Raw genomic sequence first — 11,695 nt, 5'->3', positions numbered from 1 at the left:
CATGCCCTCCTCCAGGGGATCTTCCTCACCCTGGGATCGAACCTGGGTCTCCTTCTTTGTAGGCAGATGCTTTACTGTCTGAGCCACCAGGCAAGTCCCAATTTTACTCCTGACCCCTGGCAAATGATGCATCCGTTGCCAATAACTTCTCAGCTTTCGTGCACCTCTTCACAAGTAGAGATACCAAATGAAGATGATGTACAAGAGACTGTGGGATGGCAGAGGAGAAGTTGGGTAGTTTCTTGAGAGAGAGGATATTTGGGTTGTATTTTGCAGGATATATAGGGTGCTTTTTGTGTAATAGAGATTAATAGGGCTTCCGGCTGATGCATGGGGTCAGGGAGCAGCCAGGCTAAGTAGGCATTGACAGGAGTTTCTGCACAGATAGAAGGCAGCTTACTTGGGTGGAAAATTCTGCAAGAAAAGGTTCACAATTTAGGTTCACAATTTATTGCCTTCAATGCTGCATACGGGTGCTTAGATTTAACTCATAAGAAATAAGAAGACCTTGGAGATTTGGAAGCAGTTGTGGAATGATCTCAGTTCCTGATAGCACTGGGACTGGAAAAACTGGTTAAGAGGCTCCCAAACTGGTCCAGTGGGGAAGCAATGGGAACAGGACTAGAGAAGTGAGGAGAGGAGGATCAGGACTAAGTCAAGAGCAATTTAGCAGGGACTTCCCTGGTGTTTCAATGGCTAACACTCTGCATTCGCAACACAGTGGGCACGAGTTCAAACCCTGGTCAGGGAGTTAGATCCCACATGCCACAGCTAAGAGTTTGCATGCCACAACTAAGATCCCACATGCTGCAGTCAAGACTTAGTGCAGCCAAATAAATTAATAAACATCTTTAAAAAAGCATTTTGGCAACACTTCAATGCAGGGCCTTGTATTGGGGTGCTGTGTGTCCATACCCCCAGTTGTTACATCAACCCTAGAAAGCAGGGGTCCAGAACCCTATTTCAGTAAATATATCAGGCTGTGTAGATCTTAGCATCTGTAGAAGCTATTTACTCCGCTGTCAAAGCGCAAAAATAGCCAGAGGTGCCCAGTAAACGAGTGGGCATTCCAGTGTTCCAGTAAACCTTAATTTTACAGACACTGAAACTTGAATTTCATAGAATTTTCACATGGCACGGAATAATCTGCACTACCGGAGTTTTTCCAACTTTTAAAATTGTGAAAAGCATTCTCAGTTTACTTGTGGGGCCGGACAAAAGAAGAGGCCAGCGTTAGCAGCCTTTCAGTTTTATGGGTAAGATCCTACAGCTAGTCCCTCCAGGAGCTTTGCCGTCCCAGCCGCCGCCAGGCCACGCCCTCCGGGGCGGAGCCAGCGCATGCGCGGCCGACCCTCGGGCGGGGGGCGGGGCGGGCCGCGGCTCCGAGTTCCAACATGGCGCACGCTGGCGGCGGCGGCGGCGTCGGCCCTGCGGGCCGGGGGCTGAGCGGCGCCCGCTGGGGTCGCTCGGGCTCCGGGGGCCACGAGAAACTGCCGGTGCACGTGAGTGGTACCCCAGCCCTCCCTGGGGAACCCGGCCGTCCAGTCCCCGGAGGTTGGCGCCCCCTGCCAGGGCCCCGCCCGACCCTGGCCCTGCGTCGGCCTCCGCTCCGCTGGGCCCTGGACCCGCGACTCCCTGCCTCCACCCCTCGGAGCCCGGCCTGTACCCCTCCCGCCAGGGACCCCCGGCCCGGTCCCCTTCTGCGCCGACTGCGGCCCACCAGGACCCTCCCCCTCCCCGCAGGTGGAAGACGCCCTCACCTACCTGGACCAGGTGAAGATCCGCTTCGGCAGCGATCCTGCCACTTACAACGGCTTCCTGGAAATCATGAAGGAGTTCAAGAGCCAGAGGTACCTGCAGGGCCCCTGTCCAGGGGGACGCCCCAGGGCACGCCCTGGGCCGCCGTGGGCCTGAGCGGTGTGGGAGCCACCAGCCCCCGCTGACCCTCAACAGGGTGACCTTGCGCAGGTTGTGACTTCTCGGAGCCTCAGTCCTTCTTCCAAAAAACGGGACGGAAGGGTACCCTCCTTGTGGAGCTATTGTGGGGATTCCTGGAAGGAGGGCAGGGATGGGGTGAGGCGAGTGAGACAGTCAAGCAAGCACAGGGTGGGATCCTGTCTTTACTCAGAATGTCGGGTTTTTTTAAGATAAATTTTGTTCGTCCGGGATTTTTTAAAAATTTAGATCTCCGCCCCCATCCCCCCAAGCACTACATGAAAATGTTACTTATCCAGATTAAGGAATGTTTTGGCACTTTCTCCCCCTCAAATCTTAATCCCCAAGGTGAGTGCCTTACTTGCCTCGCCCTCATCCCAGGCCTGCTTGGGAAATAACGCACATAAAATGCTTAATAAGGAACCTGGCACTTAGAAGGCATTTAAAACACATTAGCTGTTTTCATAGGCACAGGATCAAGGGGGTGAGAGATGTATCGGGGACCTCTCTATCCCCTGTCTTGTTTGACAGGGGTCTTGCTGAGACTTAGAGTGGGCCAGGGGTTCACCCAGGTTCACGTTAGAAGCAGAGGCGGGACCAGGACTCCATCCCTTCTGATTTAGATTTGTACCAGATCCACACTGTGGTGCTTTCCCCACAGAGGAAGTAATAACGGCAGGGCTCACCTGGTTTCCTTCCCAAGCCCGATGCTACCTTGGCCCTGACTGCAGCCCCGAGGGAGAACCCTATCTCCTCTCTCCTTGAGCTGTTATGCAGTTTCCATACGTGCAGGGCCTTTGACATTTATGCATTAGCGTCAGTTGCTGGGAACAACTCCTGGGAACAGCAGATCGCTGATTCGTATGAAGTGAATTTATCTCCCTGTTTAGAGGACTTGGCTTCCTGTCACTTCTTGGAGCTCAGGATGTGCAGCTGGCTCTCCTGACGTTCCCAGAACCTAGCACACGTGCTTGCGGTTTTTTGGGAGCTGTACTGTGTGCCTGTTGTGTGGGGTTTTGGCAGGAAGATACAGGGAGCCCAGGCCTGGCTGCCTTGGTGGTGGACCACCGTCTGCAGAGTCACACAGAACTCAGTTTAGGGTGCGTCGTTGGCTGTTGAGCAGCCTGTGTCCTGGGACGGTTAAGAGAGTCAGAAGTCAGCTCGGTTCCCAGTTTGCCCCCCAAGACCCTCCTGCCCACTCCTGGTCTTCTTTGTTCCAGCATTGATACTCCTGGTGTCATCCGACGAGTGTCGCAGCTCTTCCACGAACACCCTGACCTCATTGTTGGATTCAACGCTTTCCTTCCTCTCGGCTACAGAATAGACATTCCCAAGAACGGCAAGTTAAACATACAGTCGCCTCTGTCGAGCCAGGTATGCAGTGGTGTGAGTGACCTGGCCTCAGCACCGCCCACCCTGGCCCTGGGGTACTCAGGCCAGGCAGTATATCTCGTGTGTTTCATTGGCAGGGAAGCAGGTGAAGGGCCGATCTTCTTGAAATGCTTCTAGCACAAATCGAAATAAATCGAAACGCCTTCCCCAGCAGCCTCTGCATCCCAGATTGATCCACTTGGCAGATTTAAATCAAGAGTGGGTGTGTCTGTATGTGTCAAGGAGGCATTCTCTGAACGTAGTTTTATGTCCAGTCACAGTCAGAGATGTGGATGGACCTAGAGTCTGTCATACAGAGTGAAGTAAGTCAGAAAGACGAAAACCAGTATTGTATATTAGCGCATGTATTAACATGTGGAATCTAGAAAAATAGGACAGAGGAACTTAGTTCCAGGCCAGGAATGGAGACTCAGACATAGAAGACGGACGTGTGGGCACAGTGGGGGAGGGGAAGGTGGGGTGAATTGGGAGATTAGGTTTGGCATAAATACACTACCATGTGTAAAATACTTAGCTACTGGGACCTTCGGTGTGTAGCGCTGGGAGCTCAGCTCAGTGCTCTGTGATGACTAGAGGGATGGGATGGGGTTGGAGTAGGAGGGAGGTCTAAGAGGGAGGGGGTGTGTGTGGCTGATTCACTTGGTTGTACAGCAGAAACTTAACATTGTTAAAGCAACTGTATTCTGATTAAAAAAAGATAATGGCAGTCACAGCCACCAAGGTCTGGGTTTGAGGCTCCCCCTCGGAGCGCTAGGCAGCCCACACTTGTACTCGGGCCCGTGATCCCTCTGAGCACCCTTGGCAGCGCACAGAATGAAGTGGTGGAGACGCGTGTGTGACCGGCCGTCTTTGTTGTGGATGTCCTTCATTTCCCTGCTGGCAGGACCAGGGACTCAGCTCAGGCTTGCGGTCCCTTCTGTCTTAAGTGACAGGTGGCAGCCTCTTCTGTCTCTGCAGTCACTTCTTGTTTGAGCTCACCAGACCCCCTGAGAAAAAGACTGTTTGAGCTTTACTTTTGTAAGGTAGCCATTGTCTTTTTCTCTCCTCGGTCCCACTGCCATTTAGGGCATAACACATTGCTGGTGGCTTTGCTGGCCAGGGCGTTGTGGGTGTTCAGCGGCATCCCTGGCCTCCACCCGTAGGCCCTCACCCAGTCGAGACAGCCAAAAACAGATCTCCAGACAGAGCCACATGTCTCCTGGGAGCAAAATCACAGCATTGAGAAGCCCTGGTGTGACTGAACCAGCTCTTTCAGCCACCTCCTCCTCCATCTCTGCCCGAGGGGTTTTTGCAGGGAAGCTAAAAATCTACTGTGAAGCATTTTGTAGGTTTCTCCGCTGTTGAAGGAGATTGCAGTTTCCTATCAATTAGGGAGTCAGGATTTGAAAAGAGAGCAGTGCAAAGCGACTTGGCAGGGGCAGGTCCCTCTCCAAGGGGGGCTAGCACACATTCTGCCTTTTCTCTGCGCAAGGCAGTCTTGTCAGCACGTCAGCACCATCAGCAAGTCATCTCATTAAAGCTGAGGAGTGCGCCTCTCTTTTGAAAAGGTACTTGGAGGCCTGGGGCCATAAAAGCTTCTATTTCATGTTTGCAAATGAAGCCCCGGGATCCAGAGGTAGAGCTCGTGCCTCCAGATGATAGAAGCCTTAGCAGGGATTAACCTTCAGAACAGCCCCGGCTGGGGGAGAAAAGCGAGCTCTTCGCAGCTATGTGCGCAGGGGCACTTGGCTGAATCCGAGGCGCTGTGTAAACACTGGGTGTTGAAGAAAGAACCGGTGACCAAGCCCTAAATTGCACTCCCCATGCGGAATTTGCCTTTCTCTAGCCCCGTGGGAGTAACTGCTCCCAAGGCCGGATCTTCACGAGAGCCTCCCCTCCTCTTAAACAGCCGCGGGGCTCCTGCTGTTCCCCAAGTGACTTCGAGACCTGTTGGAGAGATAAGGAGAACAGACCAGTCTTATCTGCCCCCAGGGTGGACTTCGTGACTGCAGGCCTATTAACTCTGAAGAGGAGTTTGATGAGAACGCTCCCTTGATAGCTGCCTACCAGGGCTTGTTGGTCTTGCTGCAGCCTAGGAGCCGCCATGTGTGGGGCTGCTCCCCCAGCCCGAGAGGTCCGTGCCCTTCATCCCCTCCGGTCACCCGCTGTTGTCAACTTTCTAGGGCTCCCTTCACTGTATTGAAGGAGCGTGTGTGTGTGTGTGTGTGTGTGTGTGTGTGTGTGTGTGTGTGTGTGTGTGTGTGTGTGTGTGTGTGTGTGTGTGTGTGTGTGTGTGTGTGTGTGTGTGTGTGTGTGTGTGTGTGTGTGTGTGTGTGTGTGTGTGTGTGTGTGTGTGTGTGTCTGTGTGTCTGTGTGTGTGTGTCTGTGTGTGTGTGTCTGTGTGTGTGTGTCAGCATCACTGGGCTACACCCACCTGATGCCAGTAGCACCCCCACCCCCCACCAAGTATGACAGCCTTAAATGTCTCTTGACGTTGCCAAGTGTCCCCTGGGTTGGGAACAGAATCTCCCCGGTTGAGACACTGGGCCAAGGAAAAGATAAACAGACATGTGCCATGATGTGGGCAGCCTGCCCAGGGAGGGGCCAGGGACCACAGCAGGAAGACCATCCCCTGGCTGCGGCCTTTGGAATCAACATCTTTTTGGATCTGGTTGACTTTAGTTATAACGTCACCTGCTCAGAGAGCCCTCCCAATTCCCATCCCCAAGTCATTTTCACAGCATCCCGTTTTACACATTTCAAAATAGCGTAGGAGAGCTAAGAAATAAAAATGCGCTATTTCCTGTGGGTTTGCCTTCCCTGGCAGGTGGGGTCCTCCAGATCAGGCCTGTCTTGTTCATGACTGTCCCTGTTCCGGGACACCTGAAGGGCGAGGCCCCGGGCGAGAGTGGTGAATATCGGCTGCCAGTTCTGTTCAGGATAGACCCTGCCTCTCGGGGCGGCTCCTCTGTACTTGCCCAAGATCACGGCTCTTAGATGAACTTAAGAGATAAACCTCGAGGTGCAGTTTGTAGTTCATGTCCCCTTTACATCAAAGGGAGCCGGCTGCCTTCCCTCTGGGAAGGGTCATGCAGAGTCCGTTCAGTCCCCGGGAGGCCACCTCTTGGCTTTATGTCTTAGTCATCCATGGAGCAGAGGTAGGCCACCTCCTCCGTGCCAGGCACTGGGGTTTGTTCAGATTCCTGGCTCTCCGGGCCCTTGTATGGTTGAGGTGGTGGCTCCTGCGAGACTCGTATGGATGGATGTGAGACGTGAGGGAGTTCAGCACCATGAGTGAAAGATAGCAGAAGCCAGGCCTGGAGAGGTGCGGTGGGCAGAGGTGGGGGAGCAGGGGCCACGCCTGTGTCCTCTGGGGGAGACTCCGTGGTAGGGGCATGAAGGCCTGAGGTGGGAATGAGTGGGTGTGCCGGAGAAAGCCAGGATGCCGGTGGGGTCGGGACCTGAAGCAGAGGCTGTAGGGGAGAGAGCCAGGAGCGTGAGAAGCCAGGGGAGAGTTCTGGAAAGGCCCCTCCAGCTGCCATGCCAGAAGTGGACTTGGGGGGCAAGAGAAGATCTGGGAGGCTAGAGGGGGGCCTGGTGTGAGCCACATGGAGTGGAGGGTGTTGTGGACCAGGGGCGAGGTGTCGGTGAAAGCGAGCAATCCGGGTGATGGCAGGAAGCCTGTGGCTCTGGGTGGATGCAGCGCCTGCTGAGATGAGCAGTGGGGCAGGGGCCGGAGGGGCCGCTGTCCCGTTGGGGATGACCCTTGAGGGGTCCCTTCAGTACCAGGTAGAGCTGTGTGTGCATGCTCAGATGGACCAGTTGGCCGCGCACGGCAGTTCCTTAGTGTCCAGGAGGCGTTTCTACTGTGCCTGGTCAAGGCCACCCACAGCAGGCAGAGCACACAAAAGCCTGGATTGTTCCAGAAAGTTTAGACCAGGGGTTGGCAAACTGTGGCCCATGGAACAAGCCAGCTTATGTTTATATGGCTGGTAGCTTTTACATTTTTCAGATTACAGTAAAAAAAATTTTTTTTAATTGTGGTAATGTTTACATAACATAAAATTCGTCATTATAACCATTTTAATGTGTCCAATTTAGTGGCTTTTTAGTACATTTACAATACTGTGCAGCCACCACTAATTCCAGAACATTTTTATTACCCCAGAAAGGAACATGTACCTCCTCAGCCCCATCCTTCACAGCACCCAGCCCCTGGCAGCCACTAGTCTGCTTTCTGTCTCTGTAGGTTTTCCTGTTCTGAATACTTCATATCAGTGCAGTCATGCACTGTATGCCTTTCTGTGTCTGGGCTTCCTTCTCTCAGCGTTGTGTTTTTAAAGGTCATCCGTGTTGTGTTGGGGCTTCCCCAGTGGCCCAGCGGTAAAGAATCCACCTGGAATGCAGTTCGATCCCTGAGTCAGGAAGATACCCTGGCGAAGGGAATGGCAACCCACTGCAGTGTTCTTGCCCAGAGAATTCCATGGACAGAGGAGCCTGGCAGGCTACAGTCCATGGGGTCACAGAGAGTCGGACACGACTTTAGCAGCTCCCAGCACAGCAACATGTTGTAGCAGCTCTCCTTTCCTTCTTAAGGCTGAATAATACTCCACTGCAAAAATGGAGCTCCTTTTGTTCATTCCTTCATCACTTGGTGGACACTAGGGTTGTTTCCACCTTTGACAGTTGTGCACAGCGCTGCTGTGAGCAAACACATATAACGATTCGCTTGACCACTTGTGTTTGGTTCTTTGGGTGGATACGTAGGAGTGGAATTGCTCAGTCACCTGGTGACCATGTTTAACTTACTGAAGAATCACTGGGCTGTTTGCCACAGTGGTTGGACCATTACCGTCTGACCTTTTTTGTGGAGCCCTGGTCTGCAGGGGTGGTTCTCCGTCTTGTCACAGTAACTCACTTCAGAGAATTGGAGGAGGCACGTGGTGCTTAAAAATGCCCCCTTATATCGGTGGGAAAGGAGCCCCCAGTGAACACACAGCCTCCTCTGAAACCATCCTGGGCTCCACGGCTGCTCCCTCCCTCTGCCCCTGCTCAGCTGTTCCCACCGACAGCCTGTATACCACGGAGGAACGCAGGATCAGATCTCTGTTAGTTTAAGGGAAAGGTGATCAGGAGGAGCATCCCCGGAGTGATTCAGAACCAATTCCAGAGAAACAGTTCTTCAGTTGTGGCTGCTCTGGGTCTCTTGTGTGTCTGTTTTCCTGGCTTCCTAGAGTTGCCTCTGCACCCACCTCAACCCCAAATTCACCCCCACCCGAACCCCAGATTTTTATCTCAAGAGTTCTGACCCTCAGTATCTCAGAATATGACTGTATCTGGAGATGGGATCTTTACAGAGATGATTGGGTAAAATGGGGCCATTAGGATGAGCCTTGATGCAGGCTGACCGGTCCTTCAAGGGAGAAATGTGGACACAGGGAGCGCCCTCAGGGGTCTGTGCGCGCAGAGGGACAGCCCTGTGAGGGTGCAGCAGGAAGGAGGGCAGGTGTCCAGCCAGGAGGCCTTGGGAGGCTCCAGCCCTGCTGACCCCTTGAGCTTGGCCCTCCAGCCTCCAGAGCTGTGGGGAGATAGCGTCTGTTGACGCTGCCCAGCCTCTGGTATTTGTCATGGCAACCCTGCCGCACTAGTGGACCCACTCGGGTGCTGGTGGATGCGCCTGGTGGAGGCGGTGGCGGTGTGCCTGGAGCTCCCTGGAGTCCAGGGTCAGCTGCAGGTGCCAGGGGATTTCGCCTGGTCATCCCCAACCGTGGATGAAGCCCACTCTCTTCTAAGCACTGCTCCAGGCACTGGGGAGACAGCCATGTCCAAAATAGAATCCCTGCTCCCCTGGAGTCTCCCTGCAGCTCAGGGCTGGACAGACAGTTAAATAAGTAAAATGTGTCACCTGTAGGAAAGTGGTATGTGCCGTGGAGAAAAAGAGAGCGAGAAAGGGGCTCAAAGTGCTAGGAGATGAGGTCTGGAAGAGTCCCTGAAAGGGGTTGTGTACGCAAAGACCTAAAGCCGAACCAGAGGGATCCTGACCTGCCCGAGACCCAGGTGGGGACCCGCAGAAAGCCGAGGGTCAGTCCTGACAGCCCAGCTGTGGTCAGTGACAGAGTGAGGCCATCCGCAGGTTGTTGTTCAGTCGCTAAGTCGTGTACGACTCTTTTCAACTCCACGGACTGCAGCACACCAGGCTTTTGTGTCCTCCACTATTCCCTGGAGTTTGCTCGGGTTCCTGTCCGTTGAGTTGGTGATGCCGTCCAACCGTCTCATCCTGTGCTGCCCTCTTCTTCTTTTGCCTGCAGTCCTGACATCCTCAGGACCACACGTGAAGTTCCAGTCTAAAGGCGGAAACGTCGCCTCCTTCGTGGGGTGGTCTTGTCCCACTGTGAGTTAGGATTCCAGCTTCTAGGAGAGAGAGACGTGTGTCTGTTTTTCATCTGTATTTATGTTAACAGAAAAGCATGTGAGTGGAGAGCATGCGTGACGGCTGCTCAGGGCCCATCAGTCTTCTCTCATGTGACTTGCCCCGGGCTTAGCACCAGAAGTCCCACAGCCCTGGACAGGGGCCCTCCCTCACCTGCGGGGTCCCAGTCTCCTGCCTGTTGACAGCAAGTAGCTTTCACACCTTGAAACAGTCTTGCTGAAATGGACTGGCCAGAGGCGGGGAAGACTGTTACAAACGGCCCAGAATTCTGCTCCGGAAAGGATTGCGTGAATGCTAATTTTTCACAGTGTGGAGTGTGCATCGTGGTTTCATGGTCTTTGTGAGAAGGGTCAGGCAGAGGTGAGTTGCTGAGGCTCCCAGGGATGCGTGGGCGCTTGGAAGGCTGAGGCAGGGCTCCGTGGCTCCGTGTCTGCGTGCCCCGTCTCTGCTTCCCTCTCCAGGCCCCCAGAAGTAAACTTGTTGTGTATGAAGGAGAAGACTCGGCCCTGTGCTGAGTTCTGCCTGCTCTCGCGCACGGTGGCCCGTCTGGTGGTCCCCACAGCCTGCTCCCCGTGTCGGGCCCGACACTCATCCCTGCCGTCCCGTTGGCAGGAGAATTCGCACAGCCACAGCGACTGTGCAGAGAGCGTGAAGCAGCAGGTGCTGCACAAGGAGGACAAGCCCCAGGTGCCCTTGGAGTCCGATTCCGTGGAGTTCAACAATGCCATCAGCTACGTGAACAAAATTAAGACCCGCTTTCTGGACCACCCGGAAATCTACAGGTCTTTCCTGGAGATACTGCACACTTACCAGGTAGGAAGACTTGGGCCACACTTCTCTGCGGGCGTGGGCGGCACCACTCAGTGTCAGGAGCGTCGGAAGCATTCGGGTTTTCCTCAGGACCTCCTGTAAAATTCTGATTAGCTTTTTTCTTTTCTGCGTTAATTTTATTTTCTACTGTGGTAGAGTATATATGTAAAACTTAACCATTTTTAAGCGTACAATTCAGTGGTATTAAGTACTGTACAGTCACACTGTTGTGCAGCCATCACCGTCATGCACTTCCAGAACTTTTTCATCTTCCTGAATTGAAACTGTGTCCCCATTAAACTCTTATAACTCCCTCTTGCTCCCTCCCGCAGCCCCTGGCACCCACCCTTCTGCTTCCTGTCTCTGAATCTGGCTCTGCTAGGGGCCTCCTGTGAGTGGCTTCGTATTTGGCCTCTTGACTGGCTTGTTTCATTCAGCGTCACGCCCTGAATGAAGGTCTGTCCCTGCTGTACCCTGTGTCAGAATGGCCTTCTTTTTGAGGCGGAATGTTATTGCATTGTATGGCTTGGCCTCGTTTTCTTTCTCCGTTCATCCATCAGCAGACACTTGGGTTGCTTCCACCTTACGGCCACTGTGAGTAACGCTGCCGTGACAGGCGTGTACCTGTTGGTGTTCTGTGTAGGTCGGCTTTTAATTTGTCCCTGAGGCACCTCTGCACCCTCTTTGGGAAACACACACTAGAGGATTAAAGAACCGCCCCCCCAAGAAGACAGTTTTCCTTTTATAAAATGGCTTAGTTGTTATTTAGACAATAGAACTACCCTTTATTTATGCTGATTACAACTGGGCCTTGCGCCAGGAACTGGGTCAACAGAGATGAATGGTTGCTGTTGCCTCGGAGTTCAGCTTAGGGCTGTGCGAAGGAGAGGTGTGTCAGCGCTGAAGGTTGCTGACCCCGTGAGGGGTGAGGGAGAGGCTACTCAGGTTTTAATACTTGGTTAGTTGCTTTGTGTGCACTGGACTTGATCGTGGAACTCGGTCTTCAGTAGGGTCTATCACTGCCGCACAGACTCCAGCTGTGGCGCACGGGCTTGGTTAACTCTGCGGCAGGTGGGATCTTAGTTCCCAGACGAGGGGTCAGACCTGCGTCCCCCGCATCACAAGGGGGATTCTTAACCACTGGACCAC

The 11,695-nt window shown here is 53.6% G+C and overlaps 1 protein-coding gene across 1 annotated transcript in view; it reads left to right on the top strand.

The window, feature by feature from the left end:
* The first annotated feature begins 1,394 nt into the window (after nt 1-1,394).
* SIN3B (SIN3 transcription regulator family member B) overlaps nt 1,395-11,695 on the top strand; it is a 44,121-nt gene continuing 33,820 nt past the window's right edge. The window contains exons 1-4 of the mRNA XM_068979752.1: nt 1,395-1,502; nt 1,744-1,850; nt 3,156-3,309; nt 10,349-10,549. Coding sequence (XP_068835853.1) covers nt 1,395-1,502; nt 1,744-1,850; nt 3,156-3,309; nt 10,349-10,549 — 570 coding nt within the window. The remainder of the gene's footprint in view (nt 1,503-1,743; nt 1,851-3,155; nt 3,310-10,348; nt 10,550-11,695) is intronic.

Source organism: Capricornis sumatraensis, chromosome 9, assembly GCF_032405125.1.
Source record: "Capricornis sumatraensis isolate serow.1 chromosome 9, serow.2, whole genome shotgun sequence".
Lineage (NCBI taxonomy): Eukaryota > Metazoa > Chordata > Mammalia > Artiodactyla > Bovidae > Capricornis > Capricornis sumatraensis.
The sequence above is the reverse complement of the archived record's forward strand: the minus strand, read 5'-3'. Positions and strand labels throughout refer to the sequence as shown.